This window comes from Marmota marmota, unplaced genomic scaffold (assembly GCF_001458135.2).
Source record: "Marmota marmota marmota unplaced genomic scaffold, marMar, whole genome shotgun sequence".
NCBI classification, from domain to species: domain Eukaryota; kingdom Metazoa; phylum Chordata; class Mammalia; order Rodentia; family Sciuridae; genus Marmota; species Marmota marmota.
Window position 1 is genome coordinate 64,448,312 of NW_026000174.1, and position 26,269 is coordinate 64,474,580.

Below are 26,269 nucleotides of genomic sequence, written 5' to 3' on the forward strand. Positions count from 1 at the left end.
CTTGACCAATCAAAGAGGTTTTTGCCGTTTATCTTTCTGTTCTTTGTAGTAGATTTAAAAAAGAGACAATGAAAGGGACGAGGATTTCAAAGAAAACGATAATCCGCCAGCTTCGTACTCGGAGCGTCGCATTTAGATATGCAATTACAAAATCTGGGCCAGCAACCCGGCCACCCGCCCCAGCCTATCGGGAGGAGTGTGCCGGTTTGCAACTAGAGGGTGGAAGGCCAGAGACGCCGGGTTCCGAGAGGCGCCCAGCGCGGACACCGCGGGGAGCTGACCCGGGAAAGGTGCAGGACGCGGCGCCTCGGGCGGGGCGAGGCGGGTTACGGTAACCCCGCGGCGCCGGCCCCGCCCTCGTGCGCAGGCGCGGAACCGTTGCCCGCCGAGCGGTTGCGGGCCGAGCGGTTTGCAGAGCCGGCCTGGGAGGGCTGCGATCGGCTGCTCCACCTGCGTGACACCCCCGCGCCCGCCTCCCGCGGCGCCCTCGGTAAGTCAGTCAGCCGCCCTGCGGGAGCAGCAGCCCAAGGTGCAGGGCTGGTGGACGACGTGGACAGAAATGACCTTTCCTGAAGGTGGGAAGCTCTCTGCTTCGGTGCTGCGGGTCCGAGGCTTGGACGCCGAGGAGGTTCGGTGCTCGGACGGCCCCGACCCCTCGGTGGGAATAGGAAGGGGCCACACGCCCCCGGGGAAACCGAGGCCCGACGAGGGCACGCGAGCAGACCCCGAGCGCTCTTCCCGGCCGGCGACCAGACTTGAGACCGGGACTGGGGTTGTTCGGGGAAAATGAGGTCCACTGCAGCTGGTGTGGCTGGGGCGCAGGCTTGGGTCCCGAACCCCCGACATGGGGCCGTCAGGTACCCCAGGCCAGGGCCAGCGGGGAAGCGGGGAATTCTGAAGGTCAGGGGTCGCCTTGGGCTTTAGGTACAAAGGTCAGACCGAGTCCCCCCTGGGCGCCACCGTCTCAGGAGGTTGCCTCCCGAAGTGAAAACTTGGACTTGGCCTCTCCGCGGTCTCCAGCGGAGATCTTGCCCGTGCAGTTTTAGAACTTGGACCTGTCGGAATGACGCTTGCCTCTTCCTGACCCCTAGGCTCGGTCAAGATGAATCCCGTCGTCTTGGTCCACGGTGGCGGAGCCAGCAGCATCTCCCAGGACCGGAAAGAGCGAGTGCGCCAGGGCATCTCGAAAGCAGCGACTGGGGGCTACAACGTCCTCAAGGAGGGAGGGAGCGCAGTCGATGCTGTGGAAGAAGCAGTGACCATCCTGGAGAACGATCCCGAGTTCAACGCAGGTAAATTGCGCCTCAGCTAGTGGACAATACGCCAATCAGATCGAGCTCCTACCCCAAACATACTTGAAGAGTCTAAGGTTTTGTCTTTGGGGGTTTTGTTTGGTATGGCGGGTTGAACCCAGGGGCGCTTTACCACTGAGCTACATCCCCAGCCCCTTTTACTTTTTATTTTGAGACATGGTCTGACAAAGTTGCTGAGGCTGAGGCTGTCCTTGAACTTGGGCTTCCACCGCCTCAACCTCCCCATTCACAAGGATTACAGGCAGGGGCATCGGTGCCCAGTTCTAATTGGCTTCATAATGAAATAATATGGTAAGGGGAAAAGCAGTATTTTTCTTTTTACCTGTTGATCAACTTGTTTTGGGAGGGGTCGGAAATTTTAAATCCACTAATTCACCCTTTATTTAACCAGTTTCTGAGAATTCATATACCAAAAGGCCTTTTATTACGTTGGAGGGGGGGGGCTTGAGGGAACAACTTTACATATCATAAACTGTACCCTTTTCAAGTTTTGAGAAAAGGTATACACCTGTATGACCACTGCCACACCCAAGATTTAAAACATTTCTATCCCCGTCTGTGCTATTATAACAGAATAAGAAATGTATATTTAGTCTCTCTCCACCCTTTCAGGAACACAGCACTTGAAACCCTTGTAATTCCATGAGAGTGCTGGGAGATTTGTACAGGGGAGTGAATCAGGGACACCCCACTGAGCCATATCCCCACCCCTATTTTGTATTTAAAGACAGGGTCTCCCTGAGTTGCTTAGTGCCTCACCCATTGCTGAGGCTGGCTTTGAACTCTAGATTTTCCTGCCTGAGCCTATCAAGCCACTGGGACTACAGGTGTGCGCCACCATGTACCAAAGATTGAACCCAGGGGCACTTAACCATTGAGCCACATCCCCAGCCCATTTATATATTTATTTATTTATTTATTTTAGATAGGGCCTCACTAGTTGTTTAGAGCCTCATTATGTTGCTAATTGCTAAAGCTGGCTTTGAACTTGAAGTCCTCCTGCCTCAGCCTCCCAAGCCACTGAGATTACAGGCATGTGCCGCCATGCCCAGAGCTAGGAGAATCTTTTATTCTAATATTTGATCTTTGACCCCAACTATTAACACAAAGTACCCATCTTTTGTAATTTCCTGGGTGATAGGAACAGCTTTTGTCCTAATGAGGTGACTTTGGGGGGGGTTCTGAATAGAGGCTGGTCAGTATACAAACCAAGCCATAATTAGGTTGAATTTTGCAGCCCTCCACCCCCATCCCCTTGGAAAGGGAGAGGAGCCAGAGACAGTTTATAATCCATCATGACTACATGATGAAGCCTTCCATAAAAATCCCAGAACTGCAGGTTTGGGGAAACTTTCTAGTTAGTGAACACACCCATGTACCAGGAGGGTAGTAAACACCAACTCCACAGGGTCAGAAGCCCCTGTGCCCAGGAGCCTTTCCAGACTTGACCCTGTGTATTTTTGTTACTGGGGTTTTAGGACAAAGGTCCTGCTCCAGGGGTCCCTGTAGGTTCTGTCACTCATCCCAAGATGCCACTATAAGAGATGGTCAGAGGCAAAGGAAGGAAAGAAATTTTATCAGTGTAGATATACTAGGAAGACAAGGGACTAAATAAGAAGAAAATGTCTTCAACCTGTTGGGGGGGTGCGGTACTGACATAAATTTAGGTTTAAATGGAGAAAGATGTGGAGGGGGCAAGAGGTGTGCATAATTAATCATCTTGGTCAAACTGCTCTCTGGTTGATAGTTATCTCAGTTGTGGTTCTTCTGGGTGGCTCCATAGAAGTTATCCTATGAAGGGACAATCCCATTCCCACCATAGGGTAATATATCTGTGAGGCTCCCCTGATCCTGGAATCCAAGGTAACTGAAGATTTAGAGCAATGACTGGAGACTTCTAGGCACTGCTGCAACTGGTCTGGGATAGGATATTGTAAAAAGCTGTTATTTGAATCTTGAAAATATTTTAGTTACTCTCCTCTTGATGCCTCCTACTTGAAGGGGGATAAAGAGGCTAGGTAAATTCAAGGCTAATCAACTTTTTATTACCAGTTTTCAGACATATACTCCTTAAATGCCTATGTGCAGAGTTGAGCAGGAATTTTATACAAAGTTCAAGGTGATAAAGGAGACAGATACAGAATGAAGGAGAGATGCCAAGCTTTATTTGCTTTTAGTTATTCAGTGGGTATCTACAGGCTGAAGAGAAGAGTCAGTGCTTTTAGCAAAAGTAACCACTAAATCCTTGTTACATTTTTCATCTGGCTGTTCATCTGTGTCCCTTATCCTATCCTTTACTCACATTCTAAACCAGTAAACATAAGTATTCCCCTGAGTCTAATGAGCTGTCCTAGGGAATTAATGAAACTGAAAAAGGAGGTTGCTGGGCTTGGTGGCACACGCCTGTAATCCCAGCAACTCAGGAAGCTGAGACAGGAGGATCACAAGTTCAAAGCCGCCTCAGCAAAAGCGAGGCCCTAAACAACTCGGTGAGACCTGTCCCTAAATAAAATACAAAATATCGCTAGGGATGTGGCTCAGTGGTGCCCCTGAGTTCAATCCCCGGAACTCCCCCCAAAAAATGGAGGGAGTTGCAGAAACCCATCAAAACCTTCCATTTATAGCCAAGTGAGGCAGAAGTTTTGGGTAATCTACCTGTAATTGGCTTCTGAAGTAGGAGGCAGTATAACCTGTGGGATCTGATTCTAGCTCTGTGTAGATGGTGTCAGAAGTAAATTGAATTATAGGACATCAACTGCAGATGAATTGATGTGCCAGGGAAAGAAACCCACACATATGATGTCAGAAGTGAGGTATTGAGAGCTAAGGAACCCTAAAATTCCTTCACACCACTTTGCAGTTATTCCCTTCTTCATCCCTAGCAGCAGTCCAGATGCGCTTCTGTCACCATAGATTAGCTTGCATTTCCTAAAATTGCATATAAATGCAATCATACAGAGTATGATGCTTTTGTGTTTGGCTTCTTTGACTCAAATCTGTTCATTTTTTAGAATAATAATCATCATAGCTAATATATGATGTACTATATACCATAGTCTAAGAAATTTGTACAATTAGCTCATTAAATGTGGACTGTAGTCTGGTGAACAAGGTATAATTATTATGCCCATTTCTCAGTTGAGAACACTAAGGCACAAAAAAATTGACTAACTTGCTGCAAGACATTTGCTTCCTCTTTATTCTAAAAGAGAAACCTAAGATCTCATGATTAAAATACTTCTTGGAATTACACCACCCACCCAACATCGGTCATCAAATATTGACTGAGTATTTGTGCTATCTCCTTGACTCTGCTGATCACTCACCACCAACACTTAAAAACCTTTCGCAAGTCTGCCTGACCACAGAATGAGACGTGACAGTGCACTTTTATGGCTGTTTGTTGAACCAGAGTTTACCAGCTAGGGACCAAGCAGCCAGCATGGGAAGCAGACCTGTAAACCAAATGCCTCTCAGCAGTCAGGACCCGCTGGCTGACAAACCCCCACTTGTTTGCAGAGGACCTTGATTTGAAGCAGATTCTGGTCCCCACCGTCTATTAGCTAACAGGATCCCTCATCCTCATTCGTGGGGAAGTTCGGATTAGGAAACTGAGCAGCCAGCTCTCCTTTCTTGGCTACCTTCTGGTTATCTTCCTCTAATGTCCAGATGTCTGCTGTTCAGCCCTTTGAGGGAGATGAGTAGAGCTTTAAAAAAGGAAATGAAAGATTTGGGGGAATAGATGGGCTCTAACAGTATGCTGTCTATCTTGGCTGTTTTTCCATTTGCTTTTACAAACAGATTCAAGCAGCCTCTACCATCATCCCCTGGAATATCTATTTGGGAACTTCATACAAAAAGCTGACTCTCAGCAGTTATTGGGTTCTGTGATGATAACTAGCACTCACGACAACTTATCTGAGTGTCAGTGAAAATGCTGTGTTTCCATTCCTGTTTTAATATGGATTTTACTTTCTGTTTACTGCTTGTTCCAGTATTTGAAGTCGTTTATTTGATACTAATGGAATAAAAATTGAACTTTGAGATTTGACTGCCAGAATCTTTTTTTTTTTCCATATTCCTTTTTTTCAAGCTGGGGTATCACTATGTTGCCCAGATTGGCCTCAAAATCCTGAGCTCAAGTGATCTTCCCACCTCAGCCTCCTGAGTCACTGGGACTAAAGGCACCACCACACCCATCTTAGAAATATTGTTTAAAGTCTTACTTAGATTTTCAGCCTTTACATTTCCTGGAATAGAGCAACGTTCACACAGCACTTTAGATTGTTATTTATTCTCTCTATTATTAAGGTTTTTTAAATTTCCTTTAGTGGTAGATGGACACAATGACTTTATTTTTTTAAATATATTTTTTTTATTTTTTAGTGGTACATGGACACAATATCCTTATTTTATTTTTATGTGGTGCTGAGGATCGAATGCAGAGCCCTGCATGTGCTAGGCGAGGGCTCTACTGCTGAGCCACAACCCCAGCCCATGACTTTATTCTTATGTATTTATTTTTATGTGGTGCTGAGGAGCAAACCCAGTGCCTCACACCTGCTAGGCAAGTGCTTTACCACTGAGCTACAGTCCCAGCCCCTCTGTAAATTCAGTTTTACAAGTTGTCAAAGAGTCTTTGAGGTAACAGGATTGTTTTTATAATTATAAATTCCTCATAGCTGTCTATAATTCTTTATAGCATTTTTAACTCCTTTACATCTAAATGGCAAAAGTCTGTTGTGGGGTCTAGGAATTGTTTGTGGTTTGTTTGTTTCTTTGTTTTGAAGTCTCCCGTGTGGTTCTAACATGCAACCAGGTTTAGGATCCACTAGCCTAGTACTATACAATTTTAATGATTGGGTTTTTTTATATAATTTACATTACAATAAAATTCCCTTTTTAGCGTGTAGGTCGATGACTGTGATAAATACATATGGAGGTGTAGCCCCTGCTACAATTAAAAAATAAAATGGTTCTCTCCCTCTCCACATCCTTTGGGTCCACACCTCCATCCACTTCTGGCCCTTGGCAACAACTAATCTGTTTTCTATCCCTATAGTTTTGTCTTTTCCAGAATGTCATACATGGATTCATGCAGTCTGTAGCCTTTGGAGTCTGAATTGTCACCCAACAGTGCATGAGAATGTACACATAGATCTGGATATCCTCCCAAGTGTGTCCTTGGAGAAGCGTTCTGTTGTATAGGTATCCCACTCATTTAGCCGCTTACCAGCTGGGGGACTTGTTCCACTTGGGATCGTTATAAATAAAATTACCATGAACATTTGTACACAGGTTTTTGGGTAAACACAAAACCTAGGTATTTTGTGTGAATACCTAGGAGTGTATGGCAAGTATGTATTTAACTTTATTAGAAACTGCCAGACTTTTCCAATGAGACTGCCATTTTCCATTCCCACCAGCAATAGATGAAAGTTCCAGTTGCTCAGAATCTTCACCAGCTCTGGGTTTCAACGGTATTTTTTAAAGTTTAGCCATCTTTATAGGGGCATGGAGGAATCTCATTGTGGTGGTAATTAGCATTCCCCAAAATAGCAGATGATATTGAACATCTTTTCCTGTGTTTCTTTTTCCCCAACCACATTTCTTCTTTCATGAAGTCTCTATTCAAATCCTTTGTCAATTTTATTGTTTTTTTTTCCTTATTATTGAGTTTCAAATGTTCTTTATATAATTTGGTGTAAACCTTAGACATGTGATCTCTAGATATTTTCACCTAGTCTGTGGCTTATCATTTCTGTCTGTTAACAGTGTCTTTGAAAATGCAGAAGTTCTCAATTTCATAGAAGTCCAATTTATTCATTTTTATTGTTAATGGATCATGCTCTTCATGTCGTAGCATAAATATTTACCTAACCCAGGGTTACAAACATTTTCTCTAATGTAGTCTTCTAGAAATTTTAAGTCTCAATCTGTTTGGGATACATTTTTGTTTATGGTACAAAGGTATATATCAATGTTCTTTTTTTGCATAATTATTCAAGCATCAATTGTTGAAAAGGCCTATAGGAAGAATAAATTGGTTTTCTTCTCTTCACTCACAAAATACTCCTGGTAGCCTGATAGATGGAAGGTTTTTTGTTTTTATTTTTGTTTTTGTTTTTTCATACCAACTAATTCTCTAATAATTCTCTGGACACCAACTGGGTGTCCTTCAGTTCAATTATGACTCTAAGTAGACCCCACAGATTAAGGACTCACTTTCACAAGACGTCCCTCTATTTCAGATGCCAGTCACAATTAGTGGGTCCCAGGTTGCTCACTTCTGTATAACTTGGCTACATATCAGGGGCTCCCTGTTCCCCTCCTCAGGCTCCGTATATTTCTAGGAAGGCTTACAAAATCCAGGGAAACACTTGTACTTGCTTATTTATTATAAGGAAGATGATAAAGGATGCAAATCATAAGCCAGATGACATGGCAATGACTAATCCTTTCTGACTTTATCTACCAGGAGTAGAGTCAGGTCACTCAGGTTAAGGGCTTAGTTCCATAAGCTGTCTCCCATTTACCTTCCAGGACAAGTCACAAAACTCACTCATTCACTGGCTTATTATATTAATATGATAAAGGATGCACCTGAAGAAATGTACGGGTCAAGGTTATAGGAAGGGTGCAGAGTTTCCATGCCCTCCTTAAGCTTGCTGCCCTCCTGGCACCTCCTTGAGTTCAGCAACCCCAGACCTCTCCAAACCCATCCTTAGGAGTTTTTATGGAGGCTTCATTTTATAGGTGTGATTGATTGCTTAAACCACAGCCATTGGTTATGAACTCAACTTTTAGTCTGTCCCTCACCCCAGAGGTTAGGGCAGTAGTTGACCCTTTAACCACATGGTTAGTTCCTCTGGCAGCCAGCCCCCTATGCTGACACTATCTGGGAGCCCCTAGCCACCAGCCATCTCCTCAGCACACAAAAACACAATTACTGCTCTCTGCCTTCCAAGAATATTAGCATCTGTGTGCCAGGAAACTGGGATGGTTAACCAAATGCTTATCACTATCTCCATCCTCCCTAACCTCTGGAAGTCACTCATCTGTTTCCCGTCTTTATAATTTCATTACTTTCAGAATGCACAGTAAAGGGAATCATGTGACTTTTTGGAAATTTTCCCCCCACTCAACAAAATGCCCTGGATCCATCTAACATGTTACCCATGTCAAGTTTATTCCTTTATAGTGCTAAGTAGCATTGTCTGGTACAGATGTACTGCAGTTTATTTAAACATTCACCTGGTAAAGGATATTTTAGTTGTCTCCAGTTTGGGGGACTTTACTGGGCTATGCCAGTAAAGCTGCTGAGAAGGTATGTGAACAGACTTTAGTGTGAAAATGAGTTTCTGTACCTCCAGGATAAATGCCCAGGAATAGGGTTGCCAGGACATAGAGTTGGGTAAAGTTTTTATCCACTCTGCCTACATCTGTCTTTTAATTAATCCATCTAGAATATTTGCATTTTATATAATTACTGATATGTGATGACTTAAATCTCCTATCACATTTTAGTGTTGTTTGCTCTGTTTTTTAGTTTTCTCTTCTGGCCTGCCTTTGAGTTACTTGAATGTTTTTTTAGAATCCCATTTTGTTTTACGTGTAGTGTTTTTGAGTGTCTCTCTTGGATTTCTTAGGTATTTGCTCTGGATATTTTTATATATACACCTGCCACAGTGCAGTGGCGGTGGCCTCCTTGACACAGGAAGGAGGGAGACTTCATTACTGCTGGGCTATGGTGGGAGGACAGGCTTCTCCCAAGACGGCTGCAACTCTGCCCTGCCTCAGAGAGTGAGAACTACGGATTTTTGTATATTGATTTTTTATTTAGTCCATTTGGGCTTCTATTACAAAATACCACAGAGTGGATGTCTTATGGAAAACAGAAATATCTTACAGTTTCTGGTAGCTGAGAAGTTCAAGAGCAAAATACCAGCAGATGAGGTGTCTGGGGAGGGCCTGCCTCCTCATAGACAGGTGTCTTCTCATTCCAACCTCACATGTTGGAAGAGCCCCCTTTATAAGGGCACAGATTCCATTCATGAGGGCTTCACCCTCATGAAATAATTACCTTCCAAGGACTCACCTCCTAATACCATCACCTTAGGGGTAAAGGTTTCAACATTTGAGTATAGGGCCACATAAATGTTCAGATAATAGCAACTTTGAATTCTGTGACTTGGTAAATTTATTTACACTAGTAGCATTAGGAGATTCTGTGAATTGTTCACAGTTATGTCATCTACAGTTTTTGTGTCTTCCTTTCCAATCTTTATGCCTTTTATTTCTTTTTTTTTTTTTGAGGGGGGGGGTCTTATTCCATTAGTAAACCCATTCAGTATCATGTTCAATAGAGCTAATAAAGGCAGTGGGGGGAAATCACCCAGTCTCTGACCATTAAATGTGTGTAGTTACAGGATTTTATAGATATCCAAGTTGAAGCAGCTCCCTTACTAGTTTGCTAAGGTTTTTTTCATCATGTATGCATGTCACATCTTGTCATATGAGTTTTCTTTATCTATTGAGATATGTTTTTGCTTTTGTCTTATTTGGTGACTACGGATTGATTGATTTTTTTAATGTTAAACCAGACTTGCATACACCTGAGATTAACACCACTTTGTCATGATGTAGAAACTTTTTCTTTATATTGCTACATTTGATTTTTAAAATATTTTTAGTCGTCAATGGGACTGCATTTTATTGATTGATATGTGGTGCTGAGAGTTGAACCCAGTGCCTCACACATGCTAGGTAAGCGCTCTACACTGACCACAACTCCAGCCCCACTGCATTTGATTTTTTAGCATTTTTCTTTTCTTTTTTTTAGCTTGTGTCTTATAATATTAGGTAAAATATTCTTCAGATTTCCATGCTTTTAACCTACTTGTGTCTTTATATTTAAAGTAGGTTTCTACAGAAAGCATATCTTTTTATACAATTTGATAATAGGCATATTATAAATAGCAGGGCATATCATTCTATGCCCAAAGGACAACTTGTGCTGCTTTGGTAATTACTATAACTAATTTTAAGAAATTAATCTTGCTTATATTATCAGTCTTGCAAAATTTTCTAGTGTAATACTCTCCTGTAACCCTAAAATAATTGCCTCTGTAAAGGTGGGTTTCATGTAACAACCCGTGAAGGCTCTAGGAGTGGTGGAAAGATGGGAGCTGCCTCGGCAGAAGGAAACAGACCTGGATCTAATGGACATTCAACATGGGGAAAGTTGCTTTGCCGGTTTCCTCACCTGTTCAGTTTGCACACAATCGAAGCAGCCAGTGTTCTTGCCTTCCCACAAGGCCAAGCCAGGGGCTCTTCTGACTGAGGGCTTAAGGTGCCTTTCTGCCTCACTGAAGCCTGCAAGGATGGCCCGGGTTCTTCCCTCATTTTACAAATGAGAAGATGGAGGAACAACAGGGTTAAGAGATTTGCGGGCACCCTGCAGGCAGCGGGAGTTGGAGAAAGGGAGATTGTGATGAGGGCTGAGGTGTGTGCATGGAAGCCCCGAACTTGAGTGAAGTGGATCCAGAGAGGAGCTGGAGTGGACCAGGAGGTCAGAGGCCAGATCAGGAATGGCTTCACACTCTATTTTGTAGGTTGTAGGATGCTGCCCTAGTCCATTTCTTATGGCTATAACAAAAGATCTGAGGTAGAGCTGGGGGTGTAGCTCGGTGGACAGGGAGGGCACTGGCCTGGTGTGCACAGGGCTCTGGGTTTGAATCCAGACACCACAAAGGAAAGGGAGGGAGGAAGGGGAGGGGAGGAAAAGTGGGGTAGTTAGCTCACAGTTCTGGGACTCAGGAGCTTGGTAACCACCATCTGCCCAGGGCTAGTGGGGGCCTCATGGCAGATGGCGTCACATAGCTCTGGAGAGCAAGTAAGGAACCAGGGAGGGACAGGAATACTGGTTTATTAAAAAAAAAAAAATCAAAAAAACACTGTGTCCTAGTGTGATGGCACATTCCAGTAATTCCAGTCACTCAGGGCCAGGAGGATTGCAAGTTCAATGCCAGACTGGATCACTTAGTGAGTTCCTATCTGAAAAATCAAATAAAAAGTAAAAAGGGCTCAGGACAGATTTCAGGGTTCAATCCCCAATACCAAAAAAAAAAAAAAAAAAATCCCCTTCCTCTGGCAGTGGAATAGAGATGGATTGAAGTGGGTAAATTACAGGAAAACCTGGATTCTTCTCTAAATTCTTAATTTTTGCTTTTCAACTTGGTTGTAGGTTGTGGGTCTGTCTTGAACACAGAAGGTGACGTTGAAATGGATGCCAGTATCATGGACGGCAAAGACCTGTCCACAGGAGCAGTGTCTGCAGTGCGCAATATAGCAAATCCTGTCAAACTTGCGCGGCTTGTTATGGAAAAGGTACATGTGCTTGGAGCGCAGTGTTCCCGCGGAGTGTCTACCCCAAGGCCTCAGTGACAAACAGAGGCCTGACTGAGGGGAAGTACTTGAGATCACTGTTCTAAAAATATGTACAGAAACAGAAACAGCAGCATCTGAGCTCTCAAATCGGCCACAATTCCAACTTTTCTGGGTGAAGTCACCTGACTAGTAATCACTTGACCAGTGATGAATTTGTCATCTTTCTGTATCTTTTTTTTTTTTTCTTTTTCGTACCGAGGATTGAACCCAGGGGTGCTTACCCACAAAGCCACCATCTCCAGCCCTTTGGGGTTTTTACTTAGAGACAGGGTCTCGCTCTGTTGCCTAGGGCCTCACTAAGTTGCTGAGGCTGGCTTGAACTTGCGATCCTCCTGCCTCAGCCTCCAAGCCACTGAGATTACAGGCATGCACCCCTGTGACTGGCTCTTCCTGTATTTTCTTCAGGCCTCTTTCAACACCTATAACTCAGCACACACAAATTGAGAAGACCAGCTATTTAGGAGCATGTGTTAAATACAAATATGTTAAGTTTTCTAAATTTAAGATCATATGTAAGTATGATTTTCTGCATTCAGAAAAGCCAGTCAGTGAAATTTGCATTTTGAGCCTTTGTACCCAAAGAGAAACAATTATTTCCACACATTTGGTACAGGTAAGAAGATTAGAGGGGCTGGGGATGTGGTTCAAACGGTAGCGCGCTCGCCTGGCATGCATGCGGCCCGGGTTCGATCCTCAGCACCACACACAAAGATGTTGTGTCCACCAATAACTAAAAAATAAATATTAAAAAATTCTCTCTCTCTCTCTCTCTCTCTCTCTCTCTCTCTCTCTCTCTCTCTTTTAAAAAAAAAGAATATTAGAGATTTTCCAAAAATTAACCATTTTTCCTTTTCTTGCTGGCTCAGACACCTCATTGCTTTCTGACGGGTGAAGGTGCAGGCAAATTTGCAGCAGAGATGGGGATTCCAGAGGTTGCCATGGAAGAACTGATAACGGAGAGAAGCAAGAAGCAGCTGGAAAAAGAGAAGCATGGGAACGGTGCCCAGAGATCAGACTATCCAAAGTAAGTCTCACCTGCCGCCCATCTTTCCGGGAGTTATTAAAGTATGAAAGTTTGGCCAACATACAACTATCTACATTTCTTAAATGACTCAAACCAAATACCGGAAAAGCTACTCTTGTTATTCTCAAATTTAACCTCGCTTATTACTCCTATGAGCCAGGCGAGCAGAGTTCCTTTCCTGGCATGATTTAGGAGAGAATGATTTGCATTAGGGTGTCATTTACCCAGATGCTTCTCCCTTCCCTGACTGGGTACCAGGGGTCGAACCTAGGAGTGCTTACTCTCTGAGCCACATCCCCAGCCCTATTTTGTATTTTATTTTGAGACAGGGTCTCACTGAGCTGCTTAGCTCCTCACCTTTGCTGAGGCTGGCTTTGAACTCGGGATCCTTCTCTCTCAGCCTCCTGGGCTGCTGAGATTACAGGCATGTGCCACCGTGCCCTGCAAAAATCCTCTTATTTAAAGCAATTTTGAAAATAAAACGTGAAGATGGCATGGGAAGTCATAATGGAACTCACTTTAGTGACTCTGCCTAGTTCTTACTGGGAACCACCTAGGGAACTTTTTCAGAATATTCATGCCTAAGCCCCTCCCGAAAGAATCAGACTTACCAGATCTGCAGTGATGAGGCCAGGCAGGTGCCAGATGGAAAAGTGTCCCAGAGAATTCTGGTTAAGAATCCGATTTACCTGGGGGGGCTGGGGTTGTGGCTCAGCGGTAGGGCGCTCGCTTAGCATGCACAAGGCCCTGGGTTCAATCCTCAGCACCACGTAAAAATAAAAATAAACAAAATAAACGTTAAAAAAAAAAAAAAGAATCCGATTTACCAGGCTGGCCATGTGCTGGGAACTGGTGGCAACCTCAGGAGCATGCTAGTGTGTCAGTGGGCTAGTGGAGGAAGGGGGTCACTTGATAAATGATTCATGTTTATGTCCAAAGATGTTGCCACGTTGCATCCCAAGACTCTGGAACTCTGCATCTCCACCAGCCAGCGCTGCTCTTAGAGTAAGCAAGCAGGGCTCCTGCCTGGGGCCCAGCACTTTAGAAGGATTTCACGCCATGAATACACCTTTGTCGCTCAGTATTGGCACCACACAACCCATAACCCTCCTCCTCCCTCCTCATCTGCTCCTGTGACTAACTCCATTCAGCTACCAGGGGAAGGCTGCGCCACCTCCCTTGCTCTGCGTCTCGGAAGCAGAGGCCGCCTGAGTCCAAATTTGTGGGTTGTGCCACTGCCAACATCAGAGATGGATACTGCTCTGGAATGTGGGAAGACTGGAACAGCAGGACTCGGGTAAGAGAAAAAGCAAATTAATGAAAAGTTAACTTGTCACAAAGTATTGATTCCCTCTAGTGCCAAGCATCCAGTATCTCGGCTCTGCTGTTTCAGCTTGAAGTTCTGAAGGTATTGAATTAGTAGCATGTGCACAGAGTTAAATTTGTGTGCATGTCTGACTAGAAGAGCAGTAGAAACATAATGAGAACCACTTACATCACTTTTAAAAATAAAAGGAAACAGGTGAAATTAATAATATATTTTATTTAACACGGTATATTATATTACCATCCAAAATATTTCCATTTCATCTGGTAATCACTATAAAAATTATGTATGAGCTATCTTACATTCTTTTTTCATACTAAATCTTTAAAATCTTACATGTGTTTTGTGCCTGTGGTGCACTTCAATGCAGCCTAGCTAGCTACATGTGGCTAGCGGTCACCAGCGGCCACCTGTAGCTGGCGGTGACCACAGTGAACAGCACAGCTCCAGAGTCAGCTGCCCAAGGGGCCAACTAAATGGACCTTGAATATAGAATATTGAGTGGTCTGTTTTATTTAATAAGAGATAATTAAAACATTTAGTTAATTTCAAAAATGTAACATTAAAATTCTTAGCTCTTAAGTGATTTTGACGTAAGACATATTCATTCTTTATAACCCACATTTTTATTGTAGTATTAATAGACAATTTTTTTATATTTTACAAAAAACTAACTTGAAAATTAAGTCTTTAAATTACTTTTTATATTTTTCAACTTCTTTAAATTACCGCTTCATTTTTTTATGAAAATATATTCTAATTTTTTGTATACTTTGGATATAACTTTATTTTACTTTTTAATCCCTAGATTATTGAAATTGAGTATAAGTCAAGATTTTGATAGAAAAAGAATGAATACTAAAATGGATCTCACAACAGGAAAAAAAGTGAAAGAAAAAAAAGAAGCAAAAAAATTCTTCAAAGAAGAGTCTGCTTCCACTTTAAAAACTGGAATCCATAAAGCAAGCAATCCCCTTCCAGGATGAGCCACATAAAGTTCACAACAGGACATTACCAATTCTTTGTTAAATGAAGATTCCGTTTCTTATCCAAATAGTGGAAATCAGTAAGAAGTTTATTCTCGTGGAATCTACAACTTGAACAGATCAAGTGAAATCCCTGAAGCTTGATATTCTTCATTGAAGAATTGAATTTCTGGCCACAAAGAATCACACACAAAAAAAGCACAGGGATTGGGAGGAAGAGGCTGAACACACAGTGGACAGTTGGTGACACCAGGAAAATATAGTGCTGGAAACGTCACCTGCTGTCCTGGAGAGGACAACACGGGTGTCCAGGATTTAGTCAAGCCTCATGGTTCAAGACACCACCAGGGTTTACTGCCGCAGTCTGGCTGGGCACACAATCACGAGCCACCACACAGCTTGTAGATTCAAACAGCAACTCTTTATTCCCGAACTCACACCAGCCGTCTACAATCACGTTCTGGGGAAATCCACATTCTCTGCCCAAATCCACCCCCACTGGGCTTCTGTCTCCCAAAAAATACTGTCTGAATCCCGTGAGAACTCAAGGGGAACTCAGGCAGCAGGATACGCCCTATTCCCAGCAGGAATAACCTTAAACCTGGAACGCCCTAAACCCAGATTATCCTAAACCGGGAACACCCTAAACCCGGATCCGCCCTGGTCCTTGAGCAAGGTCACCTTAGATGCAATGTCACTGCAAAATGTCCTATTTCCACGAGTCCTTCCACTAAGCAACATGGGGTACGCTGGCAAGGAAATTGTCATACCTACTTGGCTAATGGCTCCCAGCAGTTTACAACACAACAGAAATGTTCTTGGTTTAGTAAAAATGATTTCAAAATTCGGCAAAATGCCAAACATGATTTGAAGACAGAAAATAGTGAAACACCGTGCTCAGTGTGTAGAATGGGGAATTCAAACACGTTAATTCAATGGGCAATAAAGACATTAAATCTTTTTTTTTTTTTTGAGACAGAGTTTCACTGTCCCAGGCTGGCCTCAAACTCCTGATCCTCCTGCCTCAGCCTCCCAAGTAGCTGGGATTACAGGCAGGTGAACTGGGGAGTGGTTTGTTGGTTGGCTGGTTTAGTGGTAGTTTTTTTGTTTTGTTTTTGGAGGTGTTTTGTTTTTGCAGTGCTAAGGTTGGAAACCCAGGACTTTACACGTACTAGACAAACACTCTACCACTGAACCCAGCTAAAATGTGTTAATCTAGAACATACCGTGGTCAGAAGACGTGCTGGACAACTGACATCTACCGGAGGCTCATCGCACTACTTGAAGAAGGGAAACAAGTCTAAAGCAATCTGTGTTTCACTGGCTTTACATCAGCTTCTTAAAATATGGTTTTAAATTAAATGAAGAAGTAGGTGGGGAAACTTTGCTGTAGGCGTTAAGTTGAAAGACTGTTGAAGGCGGCAAGCCTGTGGTAATGGTGATGACGGATCTGACTGGGTTGGTAATGGAAGCATACAAGCAGGAAGCTTGGCCGAGAGTCCACTAGGTTCTGTGTCTGTGCGCAGCTGTGTTGGATTTGTTTCAGGGATATATGACCTCAGCTGAGCCAATGGCAGGGTGCTGTGGAACACAGAGGGATCCTCTAGATATGCCCAAAGGGGGAGCATCTTGACTGAATTCATGTCTGACCCTATAACAAAGACGCGTGGTGGGGACACCTGATGAATGCTGCTGACATAACTCAACTGAATTTAGATGGGAAGAGCTAAGCAGAACCACAGAAGGTGTCCAAAGAGTAAGGCATGGGCCTCCGCAGAAGGTGAAGGTGATTTTTAATTTGTGCTATCTGTAAGTGCTTGAATACACTATGGGCTGTTTTTTGTTGTTGTTGTTTTAATTCATACTGGAGAGTGAACCCTCGGATGCTTTACCACTGAGTTACATCCTCAGCCCTTTTTCGTTTTTTATTTTGAGACGAGTCTCACTAAGTTGCTGAGGCTGGCTTTGAGCTTGTGATCCTCTTGCGTCAGCCTCCTGAGTCACTGGGATCACAGGCGTGTAACACCACACCGGGTTTACACTATTGTCTTCTAATAATAAGCTTTAAAAAAAAAGAAGATCTGAGTTGGCCTATTTCTCCTTTAAAAGAATTACAGATATTCTTTGCTTAATTCAAGGAAGAACTTATGTACAAAAAGTCCCCAAACCAATTTCTGCAGACACTATTTTTAATCGGTATGGTCTCATTTGAAAAGAGAGATATGAAGAAAATGCTTCTATCTCTGATTTTCTTTATAATATACCAGCATTGAAATTTAAAAGAAGAATTTATTTGCATGAAAATAGATATCACTTAAGAGATGATGAAATGACAATAATAAATGGTTGTGATTTATACGACCAAATTAAAGTATGTAATATCTTCTGTGATAATAATTTATCATGTATAGATCCATGCGGTGTTTTTGCATGATGATGTAAAAGTCAGGATTCATTTACAAATCTAAGTATGCTTTAAGAACTACATTGGGCAATTCCATATTTATCCGAAGTAAGGCATCTCCAGATTAAAATTGCTTTAAAATGTACTAAGAATATATCGACTCCAAAAAGGTTGTCCTATTTTTCATTTTTTGTCAATAGAATTCATGATGTGTGAAAATGTTGAGTGTGAGAACATGACAAGTGACCCCTGAAACAAAGACAAGAAAAATGGATTGTTTGGAGGAAGTGCATAACCATTGTGAATCCTGCTGCCATCCCCAGCTAATCCAATGGTGCAAGTGTGCACAATATTAATTATAATAATAATTAAATTACATCATCGTTAGTAGTATGTTAACTTTCAGTTAAATGAAAACGTAGCTTTACAGTACTTTTCAAGATCAGACAGCATGGAGATTCCTAAAGAAATCTAAAATAGAACCAGCATGTGACCCCACAGCCCGTCTGTGTCGTACACCCCAGGGAGATGAAATCAGCGCGTCCTAAGACTTCTGCACTCCCGCCTTCATTGCAGCATCATTCTCAATAGCCAAGATATGGACGTGTCCGTAACGGATGAATGGATCAAGAAATTGTGGGGTGGGGGTGTGTGCGTAAGTAATGGAATATTAAAAAGAATTGGGCTGGGATGTAGCTCAGTGGCAAAGCATCTGCCTTGCATTTGCAAAGCCCTGGGTTTGACCCCCCCCCAGTTCCAAAAAAGACAAAAAAAAGAACCCCACCAACAAGGGGATCCTGCTGTTTGCAACCACATGGATGGACCTTGAGGATATCAGGCTAAATGAAATCAGACAAAGAAAAACACAGCATGATCTCAGCTGCGTGCGGCATCTAAAATATTTATAATAATAAAATACATAGGAAAGAATAATAATTCCTAGGGACTGGGAGAGGGTGGGATAAGGGAAGTGGGGAGAAGTGGGTCCAAGGGTACAAAGTTACAGTTACGTAGCATGGATAAGTCTAGAGACCCGACACACAACGTGCAGACGGTCATTAATGATATTATCTACTGGAAATTTGCCAAGAGTGGATCTTAGGTAACAAAAAAAGGTAACTCTGACATAATAGATAGTTATATAATTTTGATTGACTATAATAATAATTTCATTATATCAAAATATACAGTATACCTTTATTTTATGCGTATATGTTATTTTCATATATGTATGTATGTGTGTATATATGTGTGTGTGTGTGTGTATGAAAATATTTTCAAGACAGTTTACCATGGTAAGAAGGTAGAGAATACTCATAAATTCTGAGTACTGACCATATATGCTGTGTGGGCCTCTGACTCCATGTGTGCTCCTGCCCTGTCCCTTGCAAAGTTGGGAGCCAGCCCGCCACTGGCAATGCCTGAGAGCACCTCTTTACTTACCTACTTTTACTTTCTTTATGGCATTTTTTACCATATAAAAGATTTTTTTTTTGTAATATGTCTACCTTTTTTTATAGTTAGCAAAACTAAAACTCAGAAAAGCATTTCCCACTTGAGACACACAGCCCCCTAGATTGAGTTCTTTGGCCATCCGCAAGTAGACTTTGAGGTGACGGAACCTGGGGCTCCTCCTGAGTAGATGCCCTGAAGGCAGGCAGTGTGGGGCTGTGGACCAGCCTCTCCAGGTGATCACTTAACCCCCCAGCCTGGGTCCAAGACAGAGTTTTTATTTCTCAGCCCTACCACGCTCCTCCATACACACACCAACGGCAAAACAAAAAACCCTACTCCTAATGATCTCGTACACTGCAATACATGCCTTTTCACTTGCTGAGGCCAAACGCCTTCAGACTCTTTCAAGATTTCTCTTCCTCACATCCTGTCCACCTGCAAACTCAAGTCTGCCTTCAAAATGTCCAGCCTCTCATCACCCCTTCCACCAAAACTACCCTAACAAACCAGCGCCTCCTCACACCTCCTCCCTGTCTGTTGCTAGTCTCAACTCTCAGTCAACTGCACGCCAGAGTGATTCTTTTAAGATAAACTTTGCAGAGGAGCACGTACACAAGCACACCAGTCTGCACCTTGATGGATTTTCATAGAATACACACACCCACATAATCAGCTGCCAGATCAGAAAACAGGATGTTGCCAGAAGCCCCACCTCCTGCCCCTTCCTGCCTTCCCCTCCCCCAGGTAGCGGCTGGCTGACTTCTAGCACAGTGGATGATGGTGTGTTGCCTGTCGTTAGCTTGGATTGAGTGGAACCATACGGGGTCTGCCTTCCTCCCCATTGGGGTATGGTATTCCATGAGTATCCCATGGTTATCTACTCATCCTGGGGTGGGGAGGGGGATTTGTGTCTTCTGTTTGGGGTCATTACAAACAGCGATGCTGGGAACATCTGTGTGCTCTTTCTGGGTGATCATGTGTCCACGTTCTGATGGACAGATTGGCGGTGTGTAATTGCTGCGTCGTGGAGCACCTTTATGTTCAGCCTTAGCAGATGTTGCAAAGTGAGATGTCAAAAGGGTCTGGCCAGTGTGCACCTGTGGCCTTACTGAATGAATGATGATTGGGGTTCCTGCACATTTTTTGTCAGAGCTTCTTATCGTGCTTTTTAAATTTTAACGGTCCCCATGGGTTGGTGTATTGATAAGAATGATTATTTTTAAAATTCAACTCAGATAACGACACTTCTTGGCTTAAACTCCCCTATCTCCTATCTCACACTTGCTGCTGTGACTCAGCGCCTCGGACTGACGGTATTCCAGGATGGTTTACTGTGGAATCTGGGTGGATGCACGGGTGTTAAAATACGTTTTCAACCATCTCATCAGAAAATTCATAATAGAATGTCAGGAGGGAAATCAACTTACTCGATCCTCACAACAACCCCATAAAATGGGTACCTGGCAGCTCCACCATACCTGGGAGGTGGCCACCCTGGAGCTACCAACTCGCGTCCTCCGTTTCTTTCCGTTCGTGGTGGCCACTTCAGAATCTCTTGGGGGCAGGCAGGGATCCAAGGGAATCTCATGCACGCCCAAGTTTGAGATGCAGTCATATTTATAAATCTGTTATATTTATCCCCATTTCGTTCATGGAGACAGTGAGACACAGGGAATAAAACTTAAGCCACACAGCGAGATAATGGTAGTGCCGGACTGGATGTCCTCCTAGAGTACAGAGCTAGAGAACGTCTGGAAGTCCGCCTGTGACTGACATGTGGGGTAAGAAGCAAAGGAGAGTGTTGGCATGGAAGGTGTCCCCACACTGTCAACATGTCATGTGGGAATTCAGTGGCTGTAAGCCACACTGGTGCTTGTTGGAGCGTTTCTCATCTTCAAACTGTCACTCTTTTTGTTTTTGGCAGAAACTCGGCGGGCACTGTGGGTGCCGTGGCCTTGGACTCCAAAGGAAACGTGGCTTATGCCACCTCGACAGGGGGTATCGTTAATAAGATGGTTGGCCGAGTTGGGGACTCACCATGTGTAGGTAGGTCTGAGGGACGGCTCCTGCCTCTGCCCCTTTCCCTCCCTGTCAGCAGGTCCCCTTCGTTCTCTCTTCTCCGCTGTTCTCTCCTTTTCTTGTTTTATTTCCTCTCCTCAATGACAGCTTCAGAATTGGGGGCTGGAAGGGTTGTTTGGGGCACTGCTTTGAGAGGATGTTTTCATCCAGTGGGCATTCTGTTCCCTGGATTACATTTTTGGGATGCCTTGGGGAAGGAAACAGAGATGGGCAATGCATTAAATGCTTAAAATGCCCCGGGCTTTTAACCCTGTAGGCTACCTGTCTTCTCTTTAGCCCCGGTTCAGAATCTGCCGACTTGCCTGCAGAGGGTTAAGCACCCAAAACCTCTTCCCAGGCGTGGGCTCACATTAATGATATAAGAGAGCTGGGAACTTCAGTTTGCAGATATTAGAATTAAGTGGCACAAATTTGACACTTCTACAGAAATATTACAGATTGAAGTGTTCTTTACATTAAAGCTAGCGCAGGTCCTCTCTTTTCCAGGACGTGTGATTGGCAGGGTCGGGGGTTTGTATATGTTTCATCCTGTGCAGATTTTCAGAGTTTTCTTGTGAGAATTCTGATTGAAGTTTCAGGAACAGCTAAATTGTTTCAACAGCTTGTACTTTGGGTGGAAAACTAACCCTGCCCTCCCTTTTTTAATGTGTTGCTTTAGTCTTTGGTAGTAATCTGTACGCTTGACAACTCTTGACATCCTTTGTACTGTCATGAACTTGGAGGAGACCCTGGAAGCCTCTTTAAAGAGAAGATGTCTAATTACTTACCCCAGAGATATGAAATAATCTTTTCTCCTTAGCAAAAAAAAAAAATCCTCCCAAAATGTCTGGTTGGTTGTGCAGTTTGCCTGCAGCTGGGTTCAGCCCAGGCTCCAGAGGCACAGCAGATCAGGTCCCAGAAACCGAATTCAAATTTGTTAAGTTGCGATGGTGACGTCTTGAGAGAGAGAGAAGGTGTCACCCAAAGTCCTTGTCTTGGCTCTGACCCCCACGTGTGCTCGACCTGGACTTTCTGATGAGCATTCCCTTGGGACACCCCAGCCGGCCGCAGAGGACTCTGGGTGGACACTGGGCACCCTGCAGAGTTCTCCCAGGTGTTGTCATCTTGAGAAGGGGAGGTGTCTTTGCAGTCCTGCTGCCCACGCCAGGACCACTCTTGGCACCACCCTGGTCTTTTGTGGTCTTAGAAGAAGTGAAAGTAAAGACCTGGCTGCCTCAGCCATCTGGACACCATGGGGTCAGTCCAGTTCCTCCCACAGCAAAAGCTTATAAGAAGAGCCACCTCCCTTGGCTAGAGTTCACAGTCCCTACCCTGTTCCAGCTCCCTCCAGAACTAGGGGTTACCTGCCTCTGAAAACCCTGGGGACCCGTGACATTCCACACAGTGTCTCCATTCCAGAGCCCTTTCCCCCCCATGCCCCATCAATAGCAAAGGCGAAAATCAATATAATGCTTCTGATAGACCAGGGGAGAGTAAAGGCTAACTGTGCCAATACCGTGGGACTCTCAGGCCAGTGGCTGTGTGTGAACAGGTTCAGGAATGGAGAGGAGACCACAAAGTCACTTCCACGTGGGGTGTGGGAAGGAGACCGGGAGGGGCAGGATCACTGAGCAGGGGATGGATATGCTTTGAGGCAAAGGAGATGCTGGCCTGGTGTAGCTGCTCTGTGAGGTCACCCCTGCCTCCCTCCCCAGGGCTCCATCCTCCTGGATTCCAGTGCATCCTGGTCCATCGTTGCTTCAGTGGCTCCTGGCCATGAACCTGGCCTTTGCCTACTCTTCAGCACTCTGAGGTTTAGCCTTACGCAGCACACGCCTAGGTGATGTGTATTTGTGCTTCCTGACCATTGCTGCTAAGTTAGAACCAATCACTTTTTTGAGCAGGATCTGGAGGTTACGCTGACAATAACATTGGAGCCATTTCCACGACGGGGCACGGGGAGAGCATCCTGAAGGTGAATCTAGCCAGGCTCACTCTCTTCCACATGGAACAAGGTATGTGGAACAAAGGACAAGTTCATAATTTGTGAAGACAAGTACAGGAGCTAGGTGATCAATAGATGGAGAAGTATGGGGAGCCCTCTCTTATTGGCTGCAGATGTTCTATCAGAAAGAGTTTCCACTATTTGACTCCTTCCCACCTTCTAGTCGGATCTGGACTAGGAGAGCACTTAGAATACTCTTTTCTCTGCATCTCAGGAGATGGGGGCTGCAGAGGCATCCAGCCTGGGTGGGATAGGGAGGGCAGCTCTGCTTAGCTGATGCAGGAGCTCTGTCTCAGCAAGAAGGTGAGGATCCTCATTTTAGGCATGCAGATAGAAATCATTAACTCACTTCGGCTTCTCATACTGCAGAGGATGTCACCATCTGATTCCTTTCAGTAACCTGTGTTGTTTCTCAACTTTCCTTTGTTCTCAGGAAAGACCGTGGAAGAGGCCGCGGACCTGTCGTTGGGTTATATGAAGTCAAAGATCAAAGGTTTGGGTGGCCTCATCTTGATCAGCAAAACAGGAGACTGGGTGGCAAAGTGGACCTCTACCTCCATGCCCTGGGCAGCCGCCAAGGACAACAAGCTGTACGTTGGCCTTGACCTTGGTGACACCACGATCACAGACCTGCCCTAAACCCCTGAAATTTGTATTCTAGGTGATAACTTGGAGGTAAAACTCATCTGCCTGCTGGGGAGATGCCACTTAAGCAATTAGATTCAGAAATGAAAAAATTACGCAATCTGTCCCTCATTTTGTTGCCTTGATCAATAAGTATCTGAATGTTTGGTTGAGGGTGTGGTTCCAAAGCAATAAGAGAAATACCCCTATTAATATCCAAATAAGGGGCCGGGGTTGTGGCTCAGTGGCAGAAGACTTGCCTCGCACATGTGAGGCAGTGGGTTCGATTCCCAGGACCACCTAAAAAAATAAACAAAGATATTGTGTCCATCTACTAAAAAAAATGTCCAAATAAGACCAGTGAAGATGACAGTCTCTAGCCAGCAGTCTCCATTGTGTAAGGTCAAAAAGAAGGGAGGCCCAGTGCAGGGAGCCTTTTGGGATTGGGAGACTCAAAGCTTGCAGGTGAAGGACCAGAAAGGGACCAGTTCCGCGAAGGTGCCTGAGTGAGGTGGGAGAAGCTGCAGGAATGTGACAAGGACCCTTGGCGGAAGAGTGAACATTCTCGAAGGGAGGTGTTCTTCATCTGAGAGAGGGAAACCAGGTTTCCTAAGAAGGCTCAGTTCTGCAGCTGACCAACATGGACGTGTTTCCCGATGCTTGCAAAGGACCCTCTGATCACCCGTAGCTCCCCCAGCTGGAGACAAGGGACAATAATGGAAACTTGGGGTGGGGGGTGCTTTGAGTCTGAAGGGTTTTCTGGGTTCACCTAGCATTCTCCCACCAGCCAGCCCCTACCTGCCACAGACCCCCGTCCCCACCCAGGGAGTCACAGGGCTCCGCCTCTCCAACAGCGGGGAGTGGCCAATCAGTGGAGAAATGACACCATGATTTACTGAGGACACAGATTCTCTAGAGCTTTGGGGCCCCCCTGAATGTACTGAGAGGGCATTGTTCAGTGTGTTCAGCGTGATAAAGTTATTTCCTTGGCGAGGAATATCCCCGTCCATCTCACTGCACTGGAAATGGTCTTTCTCCTGTGACACATCTGCTCAGTTATTGAGTCTGCCAGGGCTTACCTTCTCTCTGGAAACTCGTTGCTTAACTCGAAATTCCATGTGCCACTAATAAAATGTGTTTTGAAAGAATAACAGTGTGGTTCGGGGTCACTGTGGACCAAGACCAGAAGCATGCAAGCTCTCCCCGGGTCTCAATGCAGGCAGCTGACCAGACAGCGTACTTTTGAAGTGAGGATGGCTTGCGGGTGTGATGACACATCCTGTCTTCGCAGAGCGTAATCAGGAGTTTTTTGGAAGAGTCAAACTTTTTCTGAATGAATTAAAGAGAAGAAATAAAAACCACCATTTGCAAATAGCAACAGGCCATCTTCCTACAGTTTGGCAGTATTCATCCCAGAAAGACTCAGAGTTCTAGCTTCTGATCTAAGACCCTCTCTGGGCTCCCATCAGCTGCTTTGAACTAAAGACAAAGAGACCAACTGCATCTGGAGTCAGAAATGAGCTTGAAGTCTGTTTCCACCCACTACCTGGGTGATCCTGGGCACGTCAACTTCCAGGAATTTTTCACCTATAAAATGTTACCATGAAGATCAAATTAAAGAAAAACTGCTTGGTATTCTATCTTAAGGATCCTATGGGCAAATATGTAGAAACTACGCTCTGCCCAGGAAGAAGGTTGTATGTTCATAGACCTAAAAAACACCTTTAGAAGTATTGTGTTAGAAGGAGAATTCGTTTTCTAGGGCTGCCGCAAGAAATGTCCATCGACTGGCTTAACCAACAGGAAAGAATTTTCTCAGTTCTAGACGTTAGAAGTCCAAGATCAAGGTATCAGCAGATTTGGTTTCTCTCCTTGACTGGGAGATGCCTGTCTTCTCCCTGTGTCCTCACATGGCCTTTTCTCTGGGCATGCACAGGCCTCTTCTTGCAAGGACACCAGTCAGATTAGGTACCATCCCATCAGTCTCATTGAAAGGCCCCATCTCCAAATACAGTCCTTTTCTGAGGTCATGGGGATTAGAGCTTCAACATGTGACTTGGGAAGATGACGGAATGCAGCCCGTGACAGCCCGCAACGCAGGATCGTGTTCAGGATTAGAAAGGCAAGAGACCCTTTGGAGAAGAAAATAATCACTAAGTACCTAAGAAAAAGGGGGAGAGGGATAGGAAGGCCACAGTGAAAGAGCTGTCAGAGCTTATCTGTCATTTCTCCCATTCACAAGGGAGGGGACCCTAGTTAAACACTGCCACGGGCTGGGCTTGTGGCCACTTGACCTCTTCAGGCAGTTGCCATACAGAATCATCCGCCCATTCTCAGCCACAGTGTATCTTTTTGCCCTCAGACCTTGGTTTGGCAAAAAAACACTAGCCTGGAAATTCTGTAAGGGGAGACCACAAATGGTTGTGACTTTTGCCCCACGCCACCAGTGGCCTGCTCCATAACTGTCAAGCAAACAAACGATCAAGATATTATCTGCACCCAAATGACGGTCCCTTTAATCCCTCTGTGCCACAAGAGGGCAGCAAACTACAACATGTCCACAAGGGTCAGAGGCCCAAAGAGGAGGTAATTTATCTTATTCTGGAGCAGAACCGCCTCTGGGG

At 44.5% G+C, this 26,269-nt stretch overlaps 1 protein-coding gene across 3 annotated transcripts; it reads left to right on the forward strand.

Annotated features, from left to right (window-relative positions):
* Positions 1-327: 327 nt before the first annotated feature.
* On the forward strand, positions 328-24,793 carry Asrgl1 (asparaginase and isoaspartyl peptidase 1). 3 transcript variants are annotated; one of them, XM_015478071.2, is made up of 7 exons: positions 328-490; positions 1,092-1,292; positions 11,560-11,702; positions 12,629-12,786; positions 20,883-21,004; positions 22,921-23,031; positions 23,455-24,793. In XM_015478071.2, the coding sequence occupies exons 2-7, from the start codon at positions 1,103-1,105 to the stop codon at positions 23,658-23,660; spliced, it is 930 nt and encodes a 309-aa protein (XP_015333557.1). In that variant the 5' UTR covers positions 328-490; positions 1,092-1,102; the 3' UTR covers positions 23,661-24,793. The 3 variants fall into 3 exon arrangements, with proteins under 3 accessions (XP_015333557.1, XP_015333556.1, XP_015333555.1); XM_015478070.2 differs by having other exon boundaries at positions 374-494; XM_015478069.2 differs by having other exon boundaries at positions 431-575.
* Positions 24,794-26,269: the final 1,476 nt, after the last annotated feature.